The sequence below is a fragment of the Nomascus leucogenys genome, chromosome 18 (genome assembly GCF_006542625.1).
Source record: "Nomascus leucogenys isolate Asia chromosome 18, Asia_NLE_v1, whole genome shotgun sequence".
In the NCBI taxonomy this organism is placed as follows: Eukaryota; Metazoa; Chordata; class Mammalia; order Primates; family Hylobatidae; genus Nomascus; species Nomascus leucogenys.
In genome coordinates, this window is record NC_044398.1 from 22462831 (window position 1) to 22475774 (window position 12944).

At 42.3% G+C, this 12944-nt stretch overlaps 1 protein-coding gene across 5 annotated transcripts in view; it reads right to left on the bottom strand.

The window, feature by feature from the left end:
• Window positions 1-12944, bottom strand: part of MICU1 (mitochondrial calcium uptake 1) — a 267394-nt gene that overhangs the window by 55308 nt on the left and 199142 nt on the right. For all 5 annotated transcript variants that reach the window (XM_003271232.2, XM_003271233.2, XM_030797820.1 and 2 more), the window contains one exon: window positions 7153-7290. In XM_003271232.2, the coding sequence (XP_003271280.1) occupies window positions 7153-7290 (138 nt within the window). The remainder of the gene's footprint in view (window positions 1-7152; window positions 7291-12944) is intronic.

Below are 12944 nucleotides of genomic sequence, written 5' to 3' on the forward strand. Positions count from 1 at the left end.
GGAGTTAGTGAGTTTTCAAGGGGTATGCTAGCAATTTCTAGAATCTGATATTCCACGGATGACTAATGTGGTTCAAATATCTGAGAATAAGTGAAAAAAGAGAGCTCACATATATTATCCACAGATGATATGAAAACTTAATCATCTAATAGTTTTATTAGAACTGTTTGATAAGTACTAACTGCTTAATGGCTAGTAGCAGAGTTAATAAGCAATCATACACACAGAAGGCTGTTGGGGATAGGGCTATGACGGGAAACACTTAGCAAAAGCAAATGTCTTTATAAGTTTCTGCTTGTCAAAATCCTACTCCACGTTTAAGGCCAAGTTCAAACTGTACTTCCTCCAAGAAATCTTACTCGGTCTCTTCAGCTGGCTCTAATCTTCCTCCTTAGTGATTCAAAAAGATCTCATACCTTTAATAGAGTAATCAACACATTTATCATTACATTTGACAAGCATTTACCACCACCATACAGAGGACACGCAAAGATTAATAAGGCACTGCTCTCAAGAAGCTCAAAGCTAAGTGAGTTGCCTTGCTTTATATTTGTTTAAAATCTGTTTTGTTCCAGTAGGAATGTTAAGTTCTATGAAGCAGACACTGGTGTGCTCATTACTGCATTCCCAGTATTTAGAAGAGTGCCTGGCACATAGTGGGTGCTCAATAAATATTGAATATAAATGTGAATATAGAATTATAGAGTTCTTTGCATACATATTTTTCTCTTACTAGATTATTACAGACTTAAGAAATGTATATAGTTGTGCTGGGTGTGGTGGCTCATGCCTGTAATCCCAGCACTTTGGGAGGCCAAGGCGGGTGGATCACAAGGTCAGGATATCGAGACCATCCTGGCTAACATGGTGAAACCCCGTCTCTACTGAAAATACAAAAAAATTAGCCAGGCGTGGCAGTGGGCACCTGTAGCCCCAGCTACTTGGGAGGCTGAGGGAGGAGAATGGCACAAAGCCGGGAGGTGGAGCTTGCAGTGAGCCAAGATCAGGCCACTGCACTCCAGCCTGGGGAACAGAGCGAGACTCCATCTCAAAAAAATATATATTATATTTTTAAATATATATTATATATTATATATATATTATATATAATTTTATATATATATAGTTGTAAGGATAAGGGATGGTCTTTTTCACAGCACCTGGCTTAGTGTCTTGCACACAGCAATGTCTGCCATTGAACTGAGTTATAATTTTCAATTTCATCCTTAAGAAGTTACTAGTTAGTAGCTTCTGCACTCATAAACATAGAGGATCACCACTGTGAATTACATTTATGAAGTCTCAGAAAACTCCTTGTTAAATAAAAGCATGGTGGTTGTTCAGAGCATCAATAGAGTAATTTTTGTCGAGCATGGCAGGTTCCCCAGTTCTTCAAACTATTACTTAGGGATAAAACAGCTAGAGACACTGATGGAGCATTGCATCTCTAGGGCAGTGGCTCACAAGTCTCGCTGCACATTAGATTAACCTGAGGACCCTTTGTATTAGTCCGTTCTTATGCTGTTAATAAAGACATACCCGAGACTGGGTAATTTATAAAGGAAAGAGGTTTAATTGACTCACAGTTTTGCAGGGCTAGGGACACCTCAGGAAACTTATAGTCATGGCAGAAGGGGAAGCAAACATATCCTTCACATGGCAGCAGGAAGAAGAATGAGTGCCTGGTGAAGGGGGAAGCCTTTTATAAAACCATCAGATTTCATGAGAACTAACTCGTTGTCATGAGAACAGGATGGGGGAAACTGCCTCATGATTCAATTATCTCCACCTGTTCCCTCCCAGGACATATGGGGATTATGGCAACTACAATTCAACATGAGATCTGGGTGGGGACACAGCCAAACCATATCACCCTTTAAGAAACACTTCTGGAATTTCTCATGCAGAGGGTTAAGAAAACCCCAAAACACTGATGCCCGGACCCACCTACTGAGCTTCTGATTTAATTGATTTGAAGAGAGCCCAAATAACCACATTCCTTAAAAATTCCTCAAGTGATCCTATTGTAGGGAAGTGCTGCTTTACAGGAAGAGTATGATTAGGAGAAACAGCACTTTCTTATGGAAAAGACAAGATCTGGAACAGGAAGCCTTGGATTTTAGACCAGACTCTGAATGGGTTATTAACTTCTCTTTCTGTCTCTATATTCTCAAAAGCACAGTCTAACAAGGCTGTTAGAAAGAAAGAGAAAAATGGCTGTGAAACATTGCATGGTCATTAATTTATATACAAAAATTTAATACCACCACTAGGACCTTCAATCTCTTAGGTCTTGTTTGATATCTTGATATAGAACCTCACACAGAAACTGATTAATGTCAGCCAAATGAAAACTTACATTTTCATGTTAACAAATCCAAAGTGGAATAAAAGAAGCAACGAGAAAGCAGATGGTGATTCCCCTTTTATAGGAAATGGTCCTAGAGAGATGGACTCGTAACCTTAGGAGCAAAGGCCCTTCATTGACACTCACTTCAGTTAATTGCTATGTTCACAAACTATTTAATCAACATGAGAGGACAATCAATCTTAATCTCGTTGCTAACACAGGCTAGGAATTCTGGGCCAAAAGTAATTTAACACCGCAGATTTTCATCATCTGACAAAATTTGTCCTTTCATTTTAGAGCTCTTTTGCAAGGTCTTCAGATCCTAAATTAACTCCTGTCAATGCTCAAATACTCTATTCCTTCAAGGGAGATGCCTCCAATGCCCCTTATTGCTTTTAAGTATAAATTCATAATGAAATATGAATTCACCTATTATGATAGATAATTAAAGTCAAATCAATATCTGGACCAACCTTTAAAAATAAGCGTGGTCTAAATAAACGAGCATATCTGAATGTAAACACTATTCTTCCAGGATAGGGGCTAAAAAATCCACCTATACATTCGTAATCAGTTTTTTGAAATTATGATTTCCAACAGATATGAGCTAAGTATTGGGTAGTGCAGAAGTGCTCTATGGGAGATAAATGTTTTTTCTCTGTCACTTTCCATTAATGATGAGTTTTCCCCACAGCCAAGAGAACACCTGCTGTGGGAAAAGGCTGGACTGAGTTCAGAGAAGCTGACACTTCCTCTCAGAGCCAGCCTGCCTTCATTTTCAGCCCACAGCCTGGTTCAGAGGTCCTTTCAACTTTTCAATATCCAAGACAAGGAGGAAAAAGTCTGGCTGATAAGAATGGTTTTCCACCAAGTTGGGGCAATGCTATGCATGCAACATTTCTTGCACAAAGACTAACTAGGAAAACTGGAACAAGCACTAGCAATCCTCTATCTTATTTTCAATTATTGAATCTTTAAAGCTAGAAGGGCCCTTACAGCAAGCATCTCAGATAAGCCTCTCAATTCATGAGGCCAATAAGGTTAAGTGATTTGTCTAATGACTATGGAAACCTCTGAGGCAGAAGTTGACCTCAAGTTTTGCATCTTCATGCCCACCACGCCACACTACCTTGGTGATATGGTTTGGCTGTGTCCCCACCCAAATCTTGAATTGTAGCTCCCATAATGCCCATGTGTCATGGAAGGGACCTGGTGAAAGGTAACTGAATCATGAGGGTAGGTCTTTCCTGTGCTGTTCTTGTGATAGTGAGTAAGTCTTACAAGATCTGATGGTTTTATAAAAAGGAGTTCCCCTGCACATGCTCTCTTTCTTGCCTGCCACAATGTAAGATATGTCTTTTCATTTTTTTTTGAGATGGAGTTTTGCTCTTGTTGCCCAGGCTGGAGTGCAATGGTGCAATCTCAGCTCACTGCAACCTCCGCCTCCTGGGTTCAAGTGATTCTCCTGCCTCAGCCTCCTGAGTAGCTAGGATTACAGGCATGCGCCACCACGCCAGGCTAACTTTTTGTATTTTTAGTAGAGAGGGGGTTTCTCCATGTTGGTCAGGCTGGTCTCCAACTCCTGACCTCAGGTGATTTGCCCACCTAGGCCTCCCAAAGTGCTGGGATTACAGGCATGAGCCACTGCGCCCAGCCATAAGACATGTCTTTTCTTCTCCTTTGCCTTCCGCCATGATTGTGAGGCCTCCCCAGCCATGTGGAACTGTGAAATCAAACCTCTTTCCTTTATACATTACCCAGTCTCAGTATGTCTTTATTAGCAGCATGAGAATGGACTAATATACTTGGAAATCTCTCATGGAACATTTTTAGTGCCAGGTTAGATTTTTGGTCATGGTCAGATGGTAGCCATTGTCCAGTGGGAAGAGTATTGGGCTGGGAATGAGAAGATCTGGGTTCTAGCCTTAGCACTGCTTTGTGTGTTTGTGTGTGTGTGTTCTCTTAGAGGCCTGGATTTTTTTTTTTTTTTTTTTTTTAAGACAAGGTCTCACTCTGTCACCCAGGCTGGAGTGCAGTAGCATGGTCATAGCTAACTGCAGCTTCAACCTCCCCATGCTCAGGTGATCCTCCCACCTCAGTCTCCTGAGTAGCTGAGACTACAGGCACGTGCCACCATGCCTGGCTAGTTTTTGTATTTTTTGTGAAGACAAGGTTTCGCCACTTTGCCCAAGCTGGTCTTGATCTTCTGGGCAGGAGAATCACTTGAACCCAGGAGGCGGAGGTTGCGATGAGCTGAGATCGCGCCATTGCATTCCAGCCCGGGCAACAAGAGCGAAACTCCGTCTCAAATAATAATAATAATAATAATAAAAAGAAAAGAAAAATAAAAAGAAAAGACACGTCTTACATTGTGGCAAGTCTTAAACTTTGATTCTCCTGCCTCGGCCTCCCAAAATGCTGGGATTACAGGTATGTGCCACCATGCCCAATGAGGCCTGACCTTTTAACTGGTCTCTGCTTCCGTTTGTTCATCTCACTGACTCAGTCCTATCATCTTTTCTTTCTTTCTCTCTATCTTTTTTTTGAGATAGAGTTTCTTTCTTTCTCCCAGGCTGGAGTGAAGTGGTGTGATCTTGGTTCACTGCAACCTCTGCCTCCCTCTGCACTCCCACTTCCCTGGGTTCAAGCGATTCTCCTGCCTCAGCCTCCTGAGTAGCTGGGATTATAGGCACCCACCACCACGCCTGGCTAATTTTTGTATTTTTAGTAGAGACAGCGTTTTGCCATGTTGGCCAGGCTGGTCTTGAACTCCTGACCTCAGGTGATCTGCATGTCTTGACCTCCCAAAGTGTTAGGATTACAGGCGTGAGCCACCGTGTGCAGCCACCATCTTTTCTTTCCTTGTACCAGGGGCAGCTGGTGTTGAAAGGTACCAGAGAGCAGTGTTGCTAGTGTTCCACAAATCCATGGTCTCTAACCTCAAGGCTGCTCAAAAAACTCTAACTCATCTCCTAAATTCTAATAGCCTTATTATCAGTCTTTTTGTTTCTATGCTTGCTCTTCTCCAAACTATCTTCCATAAAACTATCTTCCATTAAAAAAAAAAAAAACTATCTTCCAAAAAACATAAAACAGACAATGGAAAGTATTGTCTCTTCAAACGTAGATACAACCATGTCATTTCACTACTCACAACTCTTTAATGGCGTTCCATTGCACTGTGAGTAAACTCCAAACTCCCTCCATTCCTATGAAGTCTTGCATGTTCTGTTCCTCATATCTCTCTCTGAGCTCAGCTCAGGCCACTCTCCTTTTTGCTCAGAACCTTCTATACAAACTAGTCCCTTTTCAGTTCTTCACACATGCCAGGTTTGTTTTTCCTGCTTGTTATGGACTGACCCCACCCCCTACCCCATTCATATGTTGAAGCCCTCCCTAACCCCTACTGTGCCCAATGTGGTTGTATTTGGAGATGGGGCCTCAGAGGAAATAACAAGGCTAAATGAGGTCACAAGGGTGGGGCCCTAATCTGCTATGATTAGTGTTCTTATAAGAAGAAACACAAAGAGATTTCTCCCTCTCTTCATGTACACACACTGAGGAAAGCCTGTGTGAGGACACATTGAAAAGGCAGCTACTTGCAAGGCAGGAGGAGAGCTCTTATCAGAAACCAAATCAGCTGGCACCTTCATCACAGGATTCCAGCCTCCAGGAATGTGAGAAAATAAATTTTTCTTGTTAAAGCCACCCAGTCTGTGGTATGTTGTTACAGTAGCCCCAGCAGGCTAATACACTGCCTTGGAATTTGCCTATGTGATTTCCCACTTTCCAGAGCTTCCTCTTCCACCTCTCTCCTTTCTCTGCTTCTGTACTTTTCATCGAATATGCCTTCCAACTAGACCACTTTAATGAAACAGCCCTCTCACGGTAGACCCCTCAGTTCTTGAACCCTCTGTTTCTTTGGCTTTGATTTCACTACTCTCTTTAGGTATTCCTTTTTTTTTTGAGATGGAGTCTCACTCTGTTGCCCAGGGTGGAGTGCAGTGGCATAATCTTGGCTCACTGCAACCTCTGCCTCCCAGTTTCAAGTGATTCTTGTGCCTCAGCCTCCGAGTAGCTAGGATTATAGGCACGCGCCACCATGTCCAGCTAATTTTTGTATTTTTAGTAGAGATGTGGTTTCACCATGTTGGCCAGGCTGGTCTTGAACTCCTGACCTCAAGTGATCCACCTGCCTCGGCCTCCCAAAGTGTTGGGATTACAGGTGTGGGCCACTGCACCCGGCTTCTTTAGGTATTCTCTAACCATTTCTTCTAGATTTACTTCCTGAGCTGCTTAAATGTTTGTGTCCCATTGGATTCTGTCCTTGGCCCATAGTTCTTTTCTGTAAAATACCCTCCTTGGGTAATCTCATCTGTTCTTCTGGTTGTAATTCTAACATGTGTTGATGATTCCCAAATCTATCACAGACCTCTAAGGTAATGTGAATATGCAGCTGCTTGCTAACTATCTCTACTTGGATAGTCCACAGGCATCTTAAATTTAAGATGCCCATGACTGAATTCTTTATTTTCCCATCTAAACCAGTCTCTCCTTTAAAATTCTCAATCTCAGTTGGTGCCATCCTTTCCTGAACAAGAAACCTGGGGTGATTCTGGACGCTGTCCTCTTCCTCACCCATTGCTTATTTCTTTTCTCCCTTTGGACCTCAGGTACCAGAAATGAATTAGGTGTAATCATTGGTTCATGAAATATTCTCATTATTATGTTAATACCTTCATATTAAATAATAACCATACATTCCCGTGGTTTCTTTTCTTCCTCCAGCCAAAGCTACCTACCTTTCCTTCTTTGAAGTGCTTCTTGAGCTGCCTCTGCATGGCGGTCAGCTTCTTGGACTGCACCCCACTGTAGGCAAGTAGCATGCCACCAAACTGCCTCTCAGTAATTCTCCCATCCACAGGGTCATGGCGTTCAAACTGGGAGGGAAACAGAAAGAGTGTTCCTGGGGTCAATGGAAAGTATTTTGACGTGGAACATGGGATGATCAGCTGTGTTTGATGGCAGAAAACAGCTGATGACTGGGACTATATTTTTGAGGTACAATTCTCAGTAAGAGCTTCAAAAACTAAGAAACAGAAGATCTAGGTTCTTATCCCAGATCTGCCACTTACTATTGTCAGAGACAGTCAAACCAGAGCAACAGCATCTTGAGTAAGGTCTAGGAAAGATGAGGCTGGGACTTGCTGGGCTGCATTCCCAGGAAGTTAGGTATTCCTAGCTTCTAGATGTTTATGGTTAATGGAACAGATTGATAACGTTTACTGATCAGACCCAGACTCAGCAATGTCCCAATATCCTGATATCTTGTGAACGGAAACATTCCTAATTTTGCTTTAAAGATAATAATATTGATTACTCTTCTAAAAAATTCATAAAGGTCTGAGAGCATAATTTTAAAGAAGAGTAATATATTTTCAAGTTTCCCCAAAATAGCAATAAAATGTTAGGACATTGATAAGAGATAGGACTTACATATGAGACACGAAATAAGAAAGTTAAGAGTGAATTTCTCTTTCAGCTCTCATTTCTTCAGCTAGCTCAGTAAGTTGACAGAGACCTAAATTTGTTTCCTCAGTAGTGGGACTGTGTCAATGAGCAAGACATAGAACTGTATTTTAAAACAATTACTTTTGTATCAACCAATAACAGTGACCATTTTTTTTCCCTTTTTTTTTTTTTAAGACGGAGTTTCACTCCTCACCCAGGCTGGAGTGCAATGGTGCAATCTTGGCTCACTGCAACCTCTACCTCCCAGGTTCAAGCGATTCCCCTGTCTCAGCCTCCTGAGTAGCTGGGATTACAGGTGCGCACCACCACGCCTGGCTAATTTTTGTATTTTTAGGAGAGATAGGGTTTCACCATGTTGGCCAGGCTGGTCTTGAACTCCTGACCTCAGGTGATCCACTGGCCTCGGCCTCCCAAAGTGCTGGGATTACAGACATGAACCACCATGCCTGGCCTAACAGTGACCATTTACTGAGTATGTACTATGGGCCAGGTACTTCACCGTTATGTTCTTTTTTTAAATTACCTTTTTTTTTTTTGTAAATAGAGATGGGGGTCTTGCTATGTTGCCAGGCTGGTCTCGAACTTCTGGGATCAAGCAATCTGCCTGCCTTGGCCTCCTAAAGTGCTGGGATTACAGGTGTGAGTCACTGTGAGTCACTGTGCCTGGCCTCATATAGTCACTATAACAGCCTACGGAGCAGCTGCTATTAGCTCCACTCTGCAGATGAGAAAACTGAGGTAACATGCAGCTACATGTGACAGAGCTGGGATTTGAACTCAGTCCTATTTGGGTCCAAAGACTATCTCTCAACACCACACCATTTCCTACTTCTGAGCAGTAGTACATTCGCTTCCTGTAGAATAGCACTGTGTTGTTTTGGATAAACTTATACAGCCATGGGGCTTAGTCACATTTAAATGAAACACAAAACTATGTCCAAAGAAATCGACATCATCAATATTAGGTGAAAGCCTCTTTTTCAACACTGCCACTCAATATTTGATGTTTGTCACACCATCATTCTACAGAGCTGATAAATTTTTGACAATACCAAAAGTTTTCAGGATTCAATTTAAGTGTGATTTATGACTCAATTTACTATCCTGAAACAAAGTGGAGGACTGACAAAATCTTCTAAATGGGCATACTTTTTGCAACGTTTAAATCAGATTTTCAGTGAAATCTGAAACCTGGGTAAAAGTTCACCTATGGGCTTCTTCAAGGCATGTGAAACAAGGCTGTGCTCCCTGCTCTCCAGGGCCAACTTTAATGATTCAGAGTGTTCATTCTACTCTTATCTGGGAGGTTTCACAGCTATGGGGCAATCCCATATGTTGGAATTAGATGAATTTTCAGCTTTATCTCACCAGGTAGATTCATGGTTGAAAAGTTTCTTGTTTGTAACACTGGCAGCAGCTGCAGCTTGCTCAAGGCTTACAAAAGGCCTTTATTCTCTGTTCTCCATAGGGGCACGAGGCCTCGCCTCTGTTTTGTTTCAGACAGTAAGGTCAATTTCCAGTGCAGATGCCCAAGCAACCATTCCAATGCTCAGATTAGCACTTTTACTAATGTTCTTTGAAAACTCAGACTTGTCTTTTGGTAATGGGCTCTATTATGATTATTTTTAAGTGACAGGAATCTGAAAGGGCTTAAAAACAATCAACTTCTGCTTGTCCAAGTCATATGGCCACTTCGAAGCTTACTACTTCAGCTCTGTAATTTGATTTTGGGCAGCACCTCTCCTTTTAGGTTTTTAGGCTCTTCTGAGGCAGGACCCCCTTATTTCTGAGGTCTTAAACATGGCTGGAGGGAGCCATGGAGAGCTGTTTTTCTTTACACACAAAGCAGCTAATGTAAACAGACTTGAACTAATGTCCTATTTGTTCAAAATTTATTAACTGAAGACCACTATGCTAAGGCTAGGGAACTTTGAAGGTAGTATCTCAAGGACCTTCATTAGGGTTAAATTTTCAAGGGCAATAGCTAGACATCATGTGGCTACAGGGGTCAAGTGTATGCACGGTTAAACATCGCTAATCCAAAAACCCCAAATCTGAAATGCATCAAAATCCAAAACTTTTTTTGTTGTTGTTGAGTGACTTTTTTTGTTGTTGTCCAGGCTGGAGTGCAGTGGCATGATCTTGGCTCCCTACAACTTCCACCTTCTGGGTTCAAGTGATTCTCCTGCCTCAGCTTCCCAAGTAGCTGGGACTACAGGCATGTGCCACCATGCCCAGATAATTTTTGTAGTTTTTAGTTAAGACAGGGTTTCACTATATGTTGGCCAGGCTGGTCTCAAACTCCTGACCTCAGGTGATCCGCCTGCCTTGGCCTCCCAAAGTGCTGAGATTACAGGCGTGAGCCACTGCACCTGGCCCCAAATCCAAAATTTCTTGAGCACCAACACGTTGCTCAAAGATCATGCAAAAAGGAAATGCTTATTGGAGCATTCTGGATTTTTTTTTTTTTCAGACAGGGTCTTGCACTGTCACCTAGGCTGGAGTGCAGTGGCACAATTATGGCTCACTGCAGCCACGACCTCCTGGGCTCAAGTGACCTTTTCATCTTAGCCTTCTGAGTAGCTGGGACTATAGGCGTGCACCACCACACCTGGCTAATTTTTGTATTTTTTGTAGAGATGGGGGTACCCTATGTTGCCTGGGCTGTTCTCAAACCCTTGAGCTCAAGCTATCTGCCCACCTCAGGCCTCCCAAAGTGCTGGGATTACAGGTGTGAGCCACAGCACCTGGCCTGAATTTTGGATTAGTGATGCTCAACCAGTAAGTGTAACAAATGTTCCAAAATCTGAAACACTGCTGGTCCCAAGCATTTTGGATAAGGGATACTCAACCGCCATCTTAAGCTGGGGCAATCCTGTGGGTGCACTCCTGGAGTGCCATATACATGTAATCAATCCCCAAGGTTGTGAGAGGATCTTTTGAGGAAAGACACAGGTTATTACAAAATTATCATAATGTAGAAAAGTTCTAATTGCATATTTGGAAGCAATTGAAATTACTGGCTTATATTTTACTTCACCCAACCTATTTTCCACTAATGTTGGAACCTCTGATGTTCTACTTCAATGAAAATTAAAAGCCTCCACTGTGTTTGATTCTGAGGCACAGCATGTGTGTATTCCAGCACGCCACCCACCATCTGCATTGTTTTTCCGTGTCTAGGAAGAGAGCTTAACAGCCTCACATTTCCCCTTCTGCAGCCATTGCCACTTTCTCAAATGGATACAAGCTGTTTCCCTCTTGTTCGCCAGGGGACTGCAGGATAGGCAAAGAGGAGCCAAAAAACTGCAAGGTTTTTCCTGGCTTTCTGTTCACACTGCACCTCTTGTTCCCACCCGTCCCTTGTTGTTTTGGAAGGACAGATGGTCTACATGTATCTAGATGAAATGACTTAAGAATGGGAAGCCAGGAAAGAAAACATGTATTATGAACAAAGGCCAAAAGTAAGGTTAGAAGCATAGTAAAAGGAAAAAGAAATCAGTATCTGCAAGTGGGTCTTCATTTATTGAAGACTTTTGAGGTTAATGTATCCAACAAATGTAAACTTCAGCCTTCTTCTCTTTCATTCTATCTTTCAAGAGACTCTGTCCATCCCCCAGAGTAAATCCTCTCCTCATACAAGTTTTCAGAATGATAAATTCTGGGGACCAGGTGTAGTGGCTTATGCCTGTAATCCCAGCACTTTGGGAGGCTGACATGGGTGGATCGCTTGAGCCCAGGAGTTCAAGACCAGCTTCAGCATCATAGATCCCATCTCTAAAATATACATATATATATAAAAGAATGATAAATTTCTTGATAGGCTTCTGAACTGTGCAATGCAAGACTGCATAGTGACCTCAAGCCACTGAGCTGAACACATCTGTGTTTTTTAATCTGATAGTATGTGGCTTTTGAGGTCCTAACCATGCCACTGCCGCTCCTATCAGGAGTCTCAGAATAACTGTGTTATGCCCATCTAAAGGAAAATGATTACAGGCAAAGTTCTCGACTGTAAACCTACCCGGTGAGCATGACATACACATTTCATAGTTTGAATTGAAATCTATATTACTGCAATTGACAAGGGACACTCAAGAGCCCAGGTCAGACTGTCAGGAGTCTGACTTTTCTTGATCTTTAAAGAGGCAGCTTTATTGCAAACATTAACAAGGTTGTCTTTTGACTAGCTGGCAAACTGAGGAAGAAGGTTCACAATCTGGAACAGAGGCAACACAGTTTAGTGCCCTCAGCAGGGGCAAAAACAAGTCATTAGAGTCTTGGCCCATAAGATTATGGATTACCAAACTCAACTGCTAGAGCTTTCTACTTCCAATCCAAACATTTCTTCCATTTTATTTTATTTTTATTTTATTTTTGAGATGGAGTTTTGCTCTTGTTGCCCAGGATGCAGTGCAATGGCACGATCTCCACTGCAACCTCTGCCTCCCAGGTTCAGGCAATTCTCCTGCCTAAGCCTCCCAAGTGGGCTGGGATTACAAGCGCTCGCCACCATGCCTGGTTAATTTTTTGTATTTTTGGTAGAGATGGGGTTTCACCAAGTTGGCCAGGCTGGTCTCGAACCCCTGATGTCAGGTGATCCACCCGCCTCGGCCTCAAGTGCTGGGATTACAGGCGTGAGCCACTGTACCTGGTCTCCTTCCATTTAAAAATGGTTTTAAGAAAACATTTCAGGTTGGTGATCAAATCAACTGACTAAATGATGAGTACCAATCAGAACAGTCAGACCAGGGAAAGGTTAACTCTCCAGCCTGACAGCCAAAACCACGAAGATAATAAAATTAATGCATGAATTTATTACAAGATAATAACAATCAGGAAGTATTTGACTGAGGGTGTCAGGGAAAAATATTTTAGATGTGGAACAAAAGGTTTCAAGGTATGATATGTTTCGGTTTCATTCCACAGAAGGTAATATACTGAAGTGACTAAGAATATGGACTTTACAATCAGGAAGGCCTGGATCCAGATTCTGGCCTGAACCCATACTTGCTGGCTGTGACTTCAAGGAAGTGGCTTGCCCGTTCCGAGGGTTCAAATC